Here is a 15,997-nt window from a genome sequence, read left to right as displayed (position 1 = left end):
ACTTCCGGAGGAAGTGGAAACGGCGCCGGAAGTCGGGGGGCGGGTCAAAGGAGGCGCGGTCTCCCGAGTCCATGGCGGGGCTCTGGCTGCTTCCCGGCCCTAGCCTGCGGCTTCCGGGGGGCCGACTTTGGCGGCTCCTGCCTCTCGGGCTCGGGGGGTGCGCCCCGGCGGAGGGGGCCGCCAGAGTCTGGCTCAGGCAACTCGGCGCGCGGCGAGAGGAGGCGTGGCGGACCTCGGAGCTGGCTCGCAGCGGCGGGGGAAGCCGGCCCTTGAGCACGGGGATGCCGCCCCCTCCAGGGTCGTCCGGCCCCGAGCCGAAGGGCCGCAGAGACCCCATGCGCCCCTCCAAGCCCGGGGTGAGTGCACACCTGCAGCCCTCTCTGCTCGTCGCGCCTGCACACCGCCCTGCGGCCTCCCCGGCCCGCTCGGTGGTGACCTCGGAAATGGTCCCCAGCTCAGCCTTACCGGCGGGGGTCACAGACTCTGCTCCCTCTTTTCCCTCGCTTCGCCCGTAGTCCAGCCCGAAAGGGAGGACATGAGGACTGGCGCCTTCCCCACGCGGCTGGATTCTCGGGCTTGGGTTTTAGTTTTGCGTCCCCTCCTTCCAAAATACCCCGAGAATAGGGTTCGTGTTTGCCTGGGGGTCTCGGCCTTAAGTTGACCATGATTGAGGAGTCAGAGCATGTTTATTTCTGTGAACCCCCTTTAGAGGTTCGGTGTGTATGTTGAAATTGAGCAAAATGTGGGTCGTAGTTGCGTGCCGGGTATATGCCTTTTTCTTCGGTTTCTCTCAGGTTCTAGTTCTGACCCCACTGCCCACTAGTGTTGGGTAAGAGAAGTGGGCTTTAGAAGCTGGGGGAGGAAGGTTAATGAATGAGGCCGAGGTAGTCGACATCTTACTAACCTTGGGACTTGAAAAAAGAGGGCAAAGGAATTAATTTGCAAGAAGCTCCATTTCTACTTACTTTGGCTTTGTTACTTCTGGAAGCCAGAGTTAGATCAACCTCCCGAATTTTATTTATGGTCCCAGTATCAGCACAATCACATAATTAACCGGTTTTGAAATCAGCAGTTGGAGTCAGGGTCACACTTAGTAACAGTCATGGGACTTGAGCTTTGGGTGTCTTTCACATGAAATGCACTTAAGGACTTTCTTTCCCTTTGGGAATGAATGCTTCTGGAATTGTGATCACAACCCAGATGGAACTGCGCCCAGACACTGTTGGTACTTTTTCACCCCAGAGTAAAGTGGAAACATTCCTACATATTTAACAGAATCAAGACCTGTATTTATGTATATTAAAAGCCACGATAGTAAATTTAGAATGGTTAAATGTTTGCATCTTACTGGTGTTTTTATTTGAAATCTCTGCCCCAGTAGCCGGTTTCCTGGAAGTCTTTGGCATTCACATTTGCAATTGGTGGAGCTTTATTGGCTGGAATGAAGTACTTCAAGAAAGAAAAGACAGAGAGTAAGTAGATATCTATCCTCCTGTCAGCTCGAAATAAAATCCTTTTCTAACATCTTTTATTTTGTTTTTAAACTTCTTATCCTGAAATAATTTTAGATGAACAGAACAGTTGTAAAGATGGCACAGAGAGTTCCTATGTACCTTTCACCTGGCTTCTCCTACTGTTAACAAATTACGTAACCATGGCACATTCATCAAAATTAAGAAATTAAAATTGATGCAATTCTATTCACTTGATTTGGAATTCGGCAGTTTTTTCATTGTCTTTTATCTGGTCCAGGATCCAGTCCAAGATACCGCTGTCTAACAGTATGAAAAGACTTACTGTGGACAGGTTTGGAGGTGGGTGGTGAAGCCCAGAGGCTACAGAGATGACCAAGATGCAGTCCAGCCACTGAGGTGCACATGACAGGGAAGCAGAGGCAGAATCAAAGGACTTCACTAGATGAGGTTCTGCCAAGCCAGGGGGAAGCCCAGGATGCTCTGAGGGCCAAAAAAGGGCCAGCCCCTACTGCAGACCACTGAGTGTCAGCAGAGGGAGAGGCCGGAGGCTGACCACGGATGATGAGCGGAGATTAGGAGAACCTGGTCAGGGGGTGCCAGGAATGGCTCTGGATTAGCACGGGAAGTGTTTAGAAATTGTTTGCAAGAACTTTATACTTTAGTGAATAGTCCGGTCTTTTAAGATTTGGTTTAAAAGTTTCCAGTAAACCTTTAAAATATCACTTAAATCTGTTTGGGTTCTTTAGAGATCTCTTGATGCCATGTTACAAAGGATGTGTTTAAATCTGCAAGGCTTTAGAATCTTAGCAATATAAGATCCGTTACTGATAAGTAGATGTGTTTCTTTTGTATAACAATCAGTGTTTTATTGATGTGGTTTTCATACTCTAATGAGAAATTAAGTTCCTTTAGTTTCACAAAGAAACAAATCTGAGAAGCTGGGAAAGTAATGGCAGAGACAGTTCTAGGATATGCAAACTTTTGACTTTAGTTTGGAATTTCGCCTGCAATAGTATTTGTTTAATAAAATTATTATGGAACTATTAAAAGTATTTCTAAATTATCTGAGTATTTGCTGACATGATGCCTCATCAGATGCTTCACTGTGTACATTTTACAAACAAGTACGTTCTCCCAACATAATCATAATGCAGCCGTCAAAATCAGAAAATTAACATCGACGTGTTAACTGCCATTCAGCCTTCAGACCTCATTCAAGTGTTGCACCTTGATGTTCCTTATCGCAAAAGGATCCGGGTCAGAACCATTCTTATGCCTCCTTGTCTCTTTAGTCCCCTTCCATCTGTAGCAGTTTCTCAGTCTTCCTGTGACTTTCATGACCTTGAACACTTTGTTATTTTGTAAAATGCCTCTTAGTTTGAGTTTGTCTGATTTCCTCACGATTAGATTCAGGTCATGTCCTTTTGGCAAGAATATCACAAAAAGTGATGCTGTGTTCTCACTGCTTCTAGTCTAGTACCATGTGATTTCATTTCGTCGCGTTACTAATAATGTTCAGGTTGATGATGCATGAGTCAGCCTTCTCTACTGAAAACGTAGTTAATGTATATTTTGTGGTGTATATTTACATATATGTAAATATTCCAGTCCCCACCAAATTCTCGGTGTTTCTATGTCCATACCAACTTGTGCTTTCCTATGTATTCCAAGAATTGTAATCTACATTCTCTTTATTTTGATGCTCAGATTGTCCCACATTGGTCCCTGGGAGTCTGAGCGACTTCCTGTTCCTTTTGACCTGCCTCCAATGTTGAGTTCTTCCTTAAATCTGGATCTTCTTGTACCTCCTCTTAGGTGGCCCCAATACCAGCCATTTCTCCAAAAAGCCCTGTTTCCTTTTAGTGGAGGAGGATATTTAGAAATCAGGAGATGCGCTCATCGCTTCCGGGTTGTATCTGCTCCAGGGTCCTCTCCGTGGACCGAGCTAGAAACTAGATGTAGGTACTTGCATCTCCGTTTATTTCTGTATCTGTATGTGTCTCAGCCACAAGTTCACACCGGCACCTCCAGTCTCAGCTCGATGCTGCAGGGTGCATTCTGATTCTCTCCGTCCATCTTTCTACCTCTGCTGCCACGTTTGACTCTTACCTTTAATCTGCTTATTTATGGTTCATCCCTTGTGCGTAAGTAAGGTCCCGTGGCCGCTGTCCCCGCCCCATTCAGATGCCCTCCTCGGGACACTCAGGCTCAGACTCCAGACGGCAGCCCCTGCCCAGTTATGGCCACGCCTAATGACTTGGCTGAATTGTTCCAGAAGAGACAGCAGCATCTTTACCGCTTTTTTTTCTTGGAGTCCTTACTACACACCATAGCATTTGATTTGACTTTGTTCATTGTTGGATACTTAATTTTCTTAAAAGATTTTTTAAGCTGATTGGAAACAGACTGTTCTCCACAGTCTGTGCCCCCAGAGTTAGGAGTATAGAACTGACCATACATCAGGCATTTCGGTGCTTGTGGTTAGATTGACTTTTGTAACGTGCGTGTTTGTATCTCTTCAAGAGCTGGAGAAGGAGCGGCAGCGAAGCCTGGGGAAGCCTTTGCTGGGGGGCCCGTTTTCCCTCACAACACATACTGGAGAGCCCAAAACTGACAAAGACTACGTGGGTCAGTGGGTATTGATTTATTTTGGTTTCACTCATTGCCCTGATGTCTGTCCAGAAGAACTAGAAAAAATGATTCAAGTCGTGGATGAGATAGGTAAGCCATCACTGACTATAAGAAGTACGTTTACTTAATGTCCTTAACATTACCACGCTTTTCACATTCTCGTGCTACTGTCGGGTTGGGTGTCGTGATCATTTGGGTTCATTGTTAGAACAGAAAATCTCAGCATCGTACTTGTTCACGGCTTTGAATCCTGTGACCGTATCCTCTACCAGCCGGAGCTTGTAAATGCCGGGAGGTCTGGTTTCCCATAACTCTGCATTGTGCCCCTTCCTTGATTGTAGACACCCGTCACGGACCCTGCCATCGTGCATGTGACACACAGACTGGAAAGTCACTGGTACGGTCTGTGCTGTGCAGTCAGCTGCATTTATGACCAATGAGGAAGCGGGGTATGTCCTTCTTAAAATAGATTGTTTCAGGGGATCCAGCGTTTATTGATGATTATTGCCCTTGATGATTATTGCGGGGGGGCAGACTGCAAACATCAGGTTGGATCAGGACACGAGATAGCCACACGATGTGATCTGGGTAACGTGCACAGACTGGTGCAGGTGTTCGGTAGGATAATTATCTGGTTCCTGCACAGATACTATGGACATCTGCTCCTCCTGCAGGCCGTCCCATCCCTGCCCCGCCCCACCCCACCCCCTGCACTCGAATCTTCGGTGTCCCTCTGCTTCCTGAACGCCTTGCTGAAGTACTTACTACTGCTGGTGTTCCTCTTCTCCCCTAGAGTGTGAATACTGACCAGTGAGAACTTTCTTTCAGATAATATCCCAACTCTGCCAAATTTAACTCCACTTTTCATCACTATTGACCCAGAAAGGGACACACAAGAAGCCATCGCAAATTATGTGAAAGGTATGTCTTATTAATAATATTTACATCTCAGGGCACCTGGGTGGATCAGTCAGTGAAGCATCCAACCCTCGACTTCAGCTCAGGTCATGATCTCTGGGTCCTGGGATTGAGCCCTGCGTCAGGCTCTCTGCTCAGCGGGGAGTCTGCTGGAGATTCTCTCTACCTCTGCACCCCCCCCACCCGCTCACACACATTCTTTTTCTCTCTCTCTCAAATAAATAAATAAAATATTAAAAGAATAATAATACTTTACATTTATTTAAGCTTTTCGACTTTTTGAAAGATCAACTCATTTGACCTTACATGCCTCGTAAAATAGGACAAATGATATTATCATCAGGTTTAGAGAAGATGAAAAGTTGAGGCTCAGTTGTGACTTTGGCCGATAAGCAAATAAACAAGTTTCTCAATTCCCAATGCACAGCTCTGTTTATTTTGTCACAGAAAAGACTGAACTTGGCCTTCATATATCAACAAAGCTGACAGAACGTTGAGTAGAGAGTGAGGACACATTGCTTCCAATTCCACTTCTGTACCTCATTCTCTCTGTAAAATTAGGACAAACATAAATCCTGGGAGTGTGTAGATTGGGAGATTAGAGACTCTATACAGTTTGGGGTCCTAACACATTTTATAAATCCAGAATATATATTATGACAGAGACACATGTATAACTTTTCATGGGAAAGTTGAAACATCTCCACGTGCAAGTTAAAACCTATGAGAGGGCATTTTTACAGACTTAAGTTATGGTAGAATTAAAGATGAATGCTTATTAGGTCCTTAGGAGCTTGGGCAAGTTGCAGAATTTTCTCGGGACTCAGGTTTCCTCCGCTGAAAAATGATGACAGTAAAAATCTGTTTTGTTGTTATAGGAGTGACGGGAACGTGGGTGCTGAAAAATCAGGAATTGGAATTTTAATTTTAATTATGGTGAAATCGGTTTAGGCTACTGGTCAAAGGGACCGATGAATAGTTTTACATTTAATTTTACATATGACACATTGTAACGCATATCGCGTAAAGCTTTGAGGTTATTTAAAAGTGTTTTGTGAAGGCCCTGCTGTACCTTCTGTTATTTAACATATTTACTGAGATACAATTGACATACACTTAATACGTACCTATATTAAAGTCTGCAGTTTGTTACCTTTAGTCATATGTCTGCACTTGTGAAATCATCAAGCAAAACTGGACGTTCCCGTCACCCCCAGCGGTTTCCTTGCACCCTTGCTCCTCCCTCCCCTATGCCCCCCTCCTGTCTCCGGGCATCCACTGATCTGCTTTCTGTCGATGTAGGTTAGTTTGCATTTTCTAGAAGTTTATGCGAACAGAATTATACACTCTTGAGTAAAAGCATACAAGTAGGTTATTGGATCATGTGGTAGGTGCACGTTCATCTTTTTAAGAAACTGATAAACAGTTTTCCAGAGTGGTTGGACATTTTTACATTCCCACCAGCCGTGTGTGAGAGAGCTCTAGCCCCTGCCCATCCTCACCACATTTGATATGGCCGGCCTTTGACTGTAGCCACTTCACTAGCTGTTCGCTGGTCATGCATCGTGGATTTGCTATGCTTCTCCCTAATGACCCTTGATAGTAAGCATCTGGGACGCCTGGGTAGCACAGTTGGTTAAAGTATCCAATCTTGGTTTCAGCCCAGGCCTGATCTTGGGGTGATGAGATCAAGCCCTGTGTCAGGCTCCACGCTCAGTAGGGTCTGCTTGGGATTCTCTTTCCGTCTCCCACTGCCCCCCCCCCCCCCTCCTTCTCTCCCAAAAAACTTTTCACAAAAAAAAAAATATTAGGGGCGCCTGGGTGGCTCAATCGGTTAAGCATCTGCCTTCAGTGCAGATCATGCCCAGGGTCGTGGGATCAAGCCCCGCATTGGGCTCCCTGCTCAGCAGAGAGCCTGCTTCTCCCTCTGCCTCTCCCTGCCGCTCTGCCTACTTATGCTCTCTCTCTAGGTCTCTGTCAAATAAATAAATAAATACAGTCTTTAAAAAATAAAAAAATATTAAGCATCTTTTTGTGTTCTTACCACCTGTATGTCTTCTTTGGCGAAGTGTCTTCATATCTTTTGCTCATTTCTATGGGGCTGTTCATTTTACTTGTATTTGTTTATCACGTATATTCCCAATATGAGTCTTTTATCGGGTGTATGATTCACAGATATTTTCTCCCAGTCTGTGGCTTGTCATTTCAGTCTCTCAATGTGGTTTGAAGAGCAGTTTTGTTTTTGTTTTTTTTGTTTTTTAAAGATTTTATTTATTTATTTGACAGAGACACAGCAAGAGAGAGAACACAAGCAGGGGGAGTGGGAGAGGGAGAAGCAGGCTTCCCGCGGAGCAGGGAGCCCGATGCGGGGCTCGATCCCAGGACCCTGGGACCATGACCTGAGCCGAAGGCGCAGACGCTCAACAACTGAGCCACCCAGGCGCCCCAAGCAGTTTTCAGTTTTGATGAAATCCAGTTTACTAGCATATTCTTATATAGATAAATCTTTTGGTTTCATTTGTAAGAAATCTTTGCCCAGCTAAAGGTTAGAAAGGTTTATTTTTTCTTGAAGTTTTAGAGTTTTTATTAGATATTTAAGGTGAATTTATGTTCACAGTGTGCAGGTTTAGCAGGAATTTGAACAATGACATAGTTATTTGCTAAAGCAGGTGTGACTCATTGGGTGACAAATGATCTCTAGTGTAAGTGTGTTATGTTGTCACCGGTTGGTTACTGCAGGTTAACCAAACCCTAAATATCCCCAGATGAGGGGAGATGTGAGTTCTCATAACTGAAATGCAAGAACTATACAGTAATATTCTTCACCAGCACATACATACATCTGTTTAAGCTCTTAGAGTTTTTGAAAGATCCGTTCTTTCAAAATTCTTTACTAGTTGAATTGGAACTGAGGGGGGGGGATTTAAAAATACTGAAGTTCATGTGTAGAAAATTACTGCGATTTCAACAATTTTTTTAAAAAGATTTGGACATGCAACTAATAATGTAGACTTCATTCACTTTTCTCTCTACTCAGAATGGAAAAGAAAAACAAGCCATCCTGCTTTTTTCAGTATCTGAACAGTTTTTCAATTCAGGATGAATTAGAAATGACAGTAGGTTTTTTTTTTTCTCTACCTTTGGAAGAATGTCGTGCTGTTAGGTGTTGGACTGTCATCTCTGTAGTCTGATGAATCCAGGTGTTTTAAGTGACTTCTACCAGCTCACTCCCATGAATCCCAAAAACCGAGCAGCAGATGCATGCAGTGAGATTGTTTGCTGGAAAATGAGATACAGCTGTTGGCGTGGGATGACTGAATCCTGAAGCAAACCTTTTTTTCAGGACACAGTGAAAAACTGTACTGCTTAATTCATGACAATATCTGTCTATAAACGTTACATGTCTCAGAAGTATATCTAAGTATTTAAAAGCAACTAAATTAACAAAAAATGTGATTTAAATAATTAGAATCCATTCCCTTCAGATCTTTTACAAGATTATTTTGAAAGGATCTGACTTACATGTTTACAAAGAACCAGCTTTGGGTTTCGTGCTTTTCCTCTACTGATTTCCTGTTTTCAGTTTCATTGATTTCTGCTCTGATTCCTTTCTTCTGTTCACTTTGGATTTAATTTGCTCTTCTTTCTCTAGCTTCCTGAGGGGGATAATTAGAGTCCCAATTTTAGGTCTCTTCTCTGGTGTACGAATTCAGTGCCACAAATGTCCCTCAAAGCACTGCTTTGGCTGCATCCCACAAATTTCGATAAGTTGTGTTTTCATTTTCACTTAGTTCAAAATACTTTTCACTTTCTCTTGAGATTTCTTCTTTGATCCATGTATTATTCAGAAGTGTGTTTCATCTCCATGTATCTTGGGATTTTCCGCTTATCTTTCCGTTACTGACTTCTCTTTTAACTCCACTGTGGTTTGAGAGCATGTCATACGGTTTCTGTACTTTTAATCTGTTGGGGTGCATTTGATGGCCCAGAACGTGGCCTGTCTTGGTGAATGTGACTTCTTTATTAGGGAGGAGAATTTGCATGTGTTCTGGGTGCATTTCTTTTCCTGTGAATCAGGAGGGAGTGTTCAGGGACCCCCGGAAGACAGGGGTAGTAGAGCTGCCTTATAACTGACGCTGGCTTTTAAAGTCGAGGTGGGGGGGGGAGGTTTGCTTGCTGCTCATTTTTCACTGCGTTTCTCGTTTTTTATTCAGAATTTTCTCCCAAACTGGTTGGCCTGACTGGCAGCAAAGAAGAGATTGATCGAGTGGCCCGAGCATACAGGGTGTATTACAGCCCTGGCCCCAAGGACGATGATGAGGACTACATAGTAAGTAAATGCTCGGGTGTCACCCGGAGGCTGGCGCTCAGGCCCCGCACGGTCCTGCAGCTCGAACGACTGGCTTCAGAAATGAAAGAAAGGGGTGCCTGGGGGGCTCAGTCGGTTACATGTCTGCCTTCGGCTCAGGTCATGATCCCGGAGTCCTGGGATGGAGCCCCGCATCGGGCTCCCTGCTCAGCGGGGAGTCTGCTTCTCCTTCTGCCCCTCCCCCTGCTTGTGCGCTCTCTCTCACTGTGTCTCTCTCTGTCAAATAAATAAAATCTTAAAAAAAAAAAATGAAAGAAAGGCTGAGATCAGTACAAATTCCTCAGAAATTGGGGATATTTGAAAGGACAATAGAAGTATCGCTTTTTTAAGAATGCTGGTCTAATGTCTATTCACTGTTCTCATAACTGCATTGCGTGTTTTCCGTCTCGGTGGCCCATAAAATTATGGGAACGTACACAGTGAGTGGTATTTTAGATTGAGTAGAACGTGATGCTTGGATACCACATTGGAAATAGAGAGAAGCCATCATTTGGGGGCAATGCTTCTTTGAATTCCAAACATTGTACAGGTTCTCCCTGTGTGCCCAGGGAAGAGCATAAGAAGCGGTGCGAAGCCCTGGGGAAGTGCATTTTTGGAATGCATCGGAGTTCTGAAAAGCAAGGGAAAAGAGCGAAAGCCACGAGTAGCTAGACTTTCTGGAAGGCTTATTTTCCTAGGAACTATATGCTTTGCACAATCACGTGTTTATATTTGCTTCCTGCTGTTGAAGGATAGGGGGTAGCGTTGTGCTACCCCCACCCCCCCGTGCCCTGGCTTCTCTGTAACATTGGTTGAGCAAAGCGATTAGTCATAAGAGTCCATCGACAAACCGTAGTTGGGGTCGGAGCTCTCTCAGATCAGTGGCCAACCATACCATCAGGTGGCCTTCGTGTTACATAAAATACTTGGGAACATCGGGTTGTGTTGTCCGCGTTGACTGGTTTGTCCTGACTCAGCAAGAACACATCATTTTCACAGTGCCTGTAACCAGTAGCGACAGCTACGTGCCCTGCAGATCATAAACATAAACGTGCCTTTGGGCGCTGAGATTCGTATTCAGTCATAAGGTAGTCCTGCAAGGAATCCAGAATGTGAATGGTAACTTCTTTTCATTTTAAAAATTAGAATACAGATAGGTTTGCCTTTTTTTTTTTTTAAGATTTTTATTTATTTATTTGAGAGAGAGAGAGTCCGCGCGTGAGCCCTGGGGAGGGGCAGAGAGAGAGAGAGAGAAGTAAAGCAGACTCCCCGCTGAGCAGGGAGCCTGACCCGGGGCTCTATTCCAGGACCAGGAGATCATGACCTGAGCCGAAGGCAGACGCTTACCCAACTGAACCACCAGGTGTCCCTGCAGATAAAATATTTGTCTCATAGAGACTTCTTGGACCCTCTGGAATTCATGCTAGACCCCATTTTGAGAGATACTAGTCTACTGCCCTAAGAATTTGACCTTTTGATCAGAACCAGTGAGTTGTACGTCTGAAGCTAATATAACACTGGATATTATTAACTGTGCTGGAATTAAAGTAACAACAACAAAAGAACCAGTGAGGTTGTCGCTATACATTTCCTAAATCAACCAGTAGGGGGAGGCGCTCTCCAGCTTGTGAGGTGTTTCATTGGTACGCCTTTTGTGCCTTGAGGCCACAGATCTTCATCCACAAAATGGTATGGGAAGCTTCTGTCAAGACTTAAGGGCCTGCAGGGAGTGAGGGAGTGTCTTAAAGGCTGAGATGTAACCGAGTGAGGTTTTCTTAATCTCAGGAGCCACAGAAGGGAAGCTTCTGACTTTCGAGCGCCCGTGGAGTCTTCAGACAGATAGTACGTGTAAAGTGGGCATGCCAGACACTTAGGATTCCGTCGGAAGCTAAGCGTGTACATCACTGCTTTATATATGTGATATTAACCTTAGTCTGTGTTACATAAGAAGTGTTTTTGAAAAACACTACAACTTGGGGCACGTGGGTGGCTCAGTCCGTTAAGCATTCGACTCTTGATTCTGGCTCAGGTCACGGTCTCAGGGTCGTGAGATGAAGCCCTGCGTCAGGCTCTGTGCTCAGCGGGGAGTCTGCTTGAGATTCTCTCTCCCTCTACCTCTGACCCCGCCATGCCCTCTCTCTCTAAAAAAAAAAAAAATAAGAAAGAAAAACACTACAACAGGTTTTCAAACCAAGAAAAGATGTTCAGTTCCAGTCAAAATGAAAGAAGGGGAATTACACAGTGTAATGCCACTTTCTGTTAGATCAGCAGAGGTCAAAAGTTTGAAATATTGTTGAAATCTAGTTTGGGAAAAGAGGGAATACACTGTTGGAGTGAATTTGGAAGAACAGGCATCCACCCTGCGTGGATGATAGGAATTTAAGTGATACACCCTCTTCGGGGGGCAGTTTGTCACATTTAAAGTGGCATACTTTTTACTTCAGAGATTCTGCTTTGGGGAATTTTTCTACACCTGTACCCTACAGCACTGTTCTTAGAGAAGACAGGAAACCAAGCAACCGATTTTTTAAAGGCTACTGCGTACGTACTCCAAATGGTGTCCAGTCCCTTGTCAAATGAGAAAGCAGCTACGGGGCGTTGTTACTCCCACACAGAAGGAAGTAGTGCCGGTGGTGAAGGAAGTAGACACACAGTAATAAATGCAGGCAGTTTCCCTGGAAGCATCCAGAAGGAACTGGTTACAGTGGTTCCCTCTGAGCACAACGGAGGGACTCTGGGCATCTGGAACAAGTGGCAAATTTCTGCTGCCTACATTTACTGTATATTCTCATGCGCATTTTTATGTGCACATGTTACCTTTTCAGAACGTAATGTGTCCAGAAAACTCACCCGTCGGAAAAGCCGCAGAGATTGTGGCAACGAGCTGGTCGAAGGAGTGGGCTGAGAAAGTGGACAGACCCGGGTGTAAGCTTAGGTCTGGCACTTTCTAATGATTTAACTGAACTCTCGAGCCCTTTGGATCGTTTGTGGGGGAGGAGGGTACCTGGCTCCGGGACGAGGGCAGCGAGAGAGAGAGCGTCTCAGTCCACGCCAGCTTCCTTTCCCTACCGTAGGGACTACTCGCGCTTTAAAGCACGCTCTGTTAGAGACCCGCGGCGATTCGCTCTGCCCACAAGCCACTGAACGTCGAGACGTGCCCATGACCAGTTGGGCAGATGCGTATGGAACAGTATTTTCACTCCATATTAGAAAGTAACTTATATTAAGCACACTCGTAAGAGAAATCTACTGGAATTCTAGTCTTTTAAGGGGGAGAGAGAATAGAGTGGGAAAAAGGGAGAAGTCGGGAGAAAGATGGAGGCCGGGGACTCTTCTGTGACTGTCGGGTGTGCGGAGAAGCGCAGCTCCCCCGTGCTCCGTGTCCTGCAGTAGGCTATTCCAAGACATGAAATCAGCAGCTGTTGGAGCTCTTGGCGCATTCCTTCCTCATGTGCGCAGGCGAGTGGCTCTTTCCATTTGCTCTCTCCTTGTGAGTGTGTGCATATAAAGAAGTAATAACCTCACAGACCTCCAATGTGTGGCGGGTACCTTTGGGGATGGCTCCAGTTTGGTGTGTGTGATCGGATTTCTGTCTGTCTTTTTGTCCTGCCAAATAGCAATCAAGCCTGCAATAAATTCCAAGGACTCTAGGCGCCAAGTCTTCTGCTCATTTAAACTGGGATTTGGTGGAGGCATATAAATAAAAAAATTGATGACTAATCTAAGCCTAAGTTAGAGCTAGGAATGTTTTCAGAGCTTTGCCTGGAAAACATAATAAATTGAAGGTGACTCCTTGGGAGGTGTAGCATTTCCGGCTCCTAAGGAGTTACCAGGTCATCTGCTTCTGATAGGATCATTCAGCGTAGTAGATACAAATTTCCTAGCGGGGGGAACCCTTGTTTTCATGTTCCTGTTTGCAACCCTGATAATCAGGACTAAATATTATGCTGAAATTTATAGATTACATACCTACAGAAGTGGTGGGTTTTCTGGATTCTCCTAAAAGGTGGTAGGCAGCATTTAGGAACAATGAGGAATAATATACACACACACACATTTATGCACATATTTCTTCCTAAAGCAGTACTCAGTTGTTGGAAGTAGACTCTCGGAGACTGTGTGGACGCACCTGTCACGGATGGAACCACCAGAATTCCAAATTCTACCTGCTGTTTAAAGCAGTAGTCAGTGCGGAGTTCTGGAACACACAAGATTTTAGATGTTTGTCACCGTGAATTTATTACAATAGGCTTAGACCCATCCTGTAAATGACAGCTATTACAAAGGCTGTTTAAGTTGAAAATAGAGCTACCATACGATCCAGCAATTGCACTCCTGGGTATTTACCCCAAAGATACAAATGTAGGGATCCGAAGGGGTACGTGCACCCCGATGTTTATAGCAGCGATGTCCACAACAGCCAAACTGTGGAGAGAGCCAAGATGCCCATCGACAGATGAATGGATAAAGAAGAGGTGGTATATATACACAATGGAATATTATGCAGCCATCAAAAGGAATGAGATCTTGCCATTTGCAACGACGTGGATGGAACTGGAGGGTGTTATGCTGAGTGAAATAATCAGAGAAAGACATGTATCATATAACCTCACTGATATGAGGAATTCTTAATCTCAGGAAACAAACTGAGGGTTGCTGGAGTGGTGGGGGGTGGGAGGGACGGGGTGGCTGAGTGATAGACATTGGGGAGGGTATGTGCTATGGTGGGCGCTGTGAATTGTGCAAGACTGTTGAATCACAGATCTGTACTTCTGAAACAAATAATGCAATATATGTTAAGAAAAAAAGAAGAAGAAGAAGATAGCAGGAGGGGAAGAATGAAGGGGAGTAAGTCGGAGGGGGAGACGAACCATGAGAGACGATGGACTCTGAAAAACAAACTGAGGGTTCTAGAGGGGAGAGGGTTCGGGGGATGGGTTAGCCTGGTGATGGGTATTAAAGAGGGCACGTTCTGCGTGGAGCACTGGGTATTATGTACAAACAATGAATCATGGAACACTCCATCAAGAACTAATGATGTAATGTATGGTGATTAACATAACAATAAAAAATTTTTAAAAAACCAACAAAGGCTGTTTAAGCATTAACGTGAAATTTTCTCCTGCAGTATTTACTCAGTAGAATAAGCAGCGTCTTTCAGTAATATTTTTGTCCTTTCTCTCCCTCCTCCCCCCTTTCTCTGCAGGTGGATCACACAATAATCATGTACTTGGTTGGACCAGATGGTCAGTTCCTAGATTATTTTGGCCAGAACAAGAAGAATGCAGAAATTGCAGGTTCGATTGCCGCGTACATGCGGGAACACAGGACGAAGGGCTAGCCGGAGCCCCGGTGCCGGCCGCGTGTTCTCTTGCGGAAGAGGAAGAAAGCTTTGTCTCCCGTAGGAGCCAAGATACCCCTGTATATACACACGCACACACACAAATGCAACCTACAGAATGGCCTTCGCACCCCAAGAGCATCTTGTCTACTATCTGAGAGCGGTCCAACCCAAACCGCCGACAGGGCATGTTACCCTTGGGTTTCGCCAAGATAGGTCTTGGACCTGTAAAGATGCAATGGAACAGTCCCTTGAGCCCAGAGGACCAAGTTAGCATGAGGCCAGTGGAGGGGACATCGGGAAGCAGGAAAGGCACAGCAGGTGCATTTCCCCACGTCAGCAGGGCCCTCGGGTCAGCGTTGCTGCCCCTCGGGTGCCCCGGACCCTTGTCCACAGTGTGGGACTGAATTTCCAGGAAGAGTGAAATTTCCATAGTGCCCTTGATTTTCCTCTTCGAGTTCGTGGTGGCTGCTAACAGTCAAATCAGGCCCTTGGACGTTCGTGGTTAATCTGTAGACCTGAAAGCGCACGTGTCTACAGTCCTGCGGGTTAGCAGATCTCACGCTCTGGTTTGCTTTGTGTTCCCCTGGCAGTACCTGCTGAGTTTACTAATGAAGAGGAAATCTATTGCTAGGTCAGTTTCTCTAGGAATCTTTTATGTGATTTTTATTTAAACGTGCGGGGTTTTCAGTGACCTACCAAATGGAGGCAGGTCGTCTTGATCATGGCTGGAACACAGGGTACTTGTCTGCCTGGACTGGGTTGCAGTGGGTGTGAAATAAAGGTGTGCTGAGTTTTGCAAGCATGACTTTTCTTACGGGTGAATCGTGGGTGCGCGCACAGCAGCACACAGCCCTCGGAGCAGAGACCCACGGCCTCGGCGGGGGCGGGGGGGGCTCTTGGGTGCTTGTTAAAGCCCCGGTTCCCGGCCAGAGCTGGATTCACGGGGCCCGGGGTGGGGTGTGGACCCCTGCGCTCGTAAGCAGCCCGCAGGCGGCCCGGTGTTGGCAGCCTGGGGCCCGTGCCTGGTGAGACTTCTGTGGGGAAGCGAGGCTTTGGTCTGGGCAGGTGAAAACGTGACCGGCTTTTGGTGTGGCCGTCGGAGTGCTGTGCACGCAGCCATCCAGGAAGATGACTGTCGAGTGGTGGGACGAATCTTCCCTTTGTGAACTCAGCTTCCCTGGGGGTCTGGGCTTGACCGTCGCTTTCTTCCCCCTGAAGCTGCTCCCCAGGGCAGCTCTGGAAGGTCTTCAGTCAATCCTAACACATGCAGGTATCCTTTCT

General features: G+C 45.7%; 1 protein-coding gene across 1 annotated transcript; it reads left to right on the top strand.

The window, feature by feature from the left end:
* Positions 1-20: 20 nt before the first annotated feature.
* SCO1 (synthesis of cytochrome C oxidase 1) lies at positions 21-15,102 on the top strand. The gene is made up of 6 exons (XM_025864134.2): positions 21-356; positions 1,382-1,472; positions 3,999-4,196; positions 4,935-5,027; positions 9,239-9,354; positions 14,579-15,102. The coding sequence occupies exons 1-6, from the start codon at positions 72-74 to the stop codon at positions 14,711-14,713; spliced, it is 918 nt and encodes a 305-aa protein (XP_025719919.2). The 5' UTR covers positions 21-71; the 3' UTR covers positions 14,714-15,102.
* The last annotated feature ends 895 nt before the right edge of the window (positions 15,103-15,997 follow it).

The sequence above is a fragment of the Callorhinus ursinus genome, unplaced genomic scaffold (assembly GCF_003265705.2).
Source record: "Callorhinus ursinus isolate GAN/ISIS: 27379988/994484 unplaced genomic scaffold, GSC_fseal_2.0 scaffold43, whole genome shotgun sequence".
Classification (NCBI taxonomy): Eukaryota; Metazoa; Chordata; class Mammalia; order Carnivora; family Otariidae; genus Callorhinus; species Callorhinus ursinus.
This window is presented reverse-complemented; position numbering and strand designations above follow the sequence as displayed.

Bases quoted from the DNA above. Each gene is read 5' to 3' on its own strand.
- SCO1 (XM_025864134.2), top strand. From the start codon at position 72: ATGGCGGGGCTCTGGCTGCTTCCCGGCCCTAGCCTGCGGCTTCCGGGG. The intron at 1,473-3,998 runs GTAAGTAGATAT...TATCTCTTCAAG, and splicing joins CAAGAAAGAAAAGACAGAGA to AGCTGGAGAAGGAGCGGCAG. The intron at 4,197-4,934 runs GTAAGCCATCAC...ACTTTCTTTCAG, and splicing joins TCAAGTCGTGGATGAGATAG to ATAATATCCCAACTCTGCCA.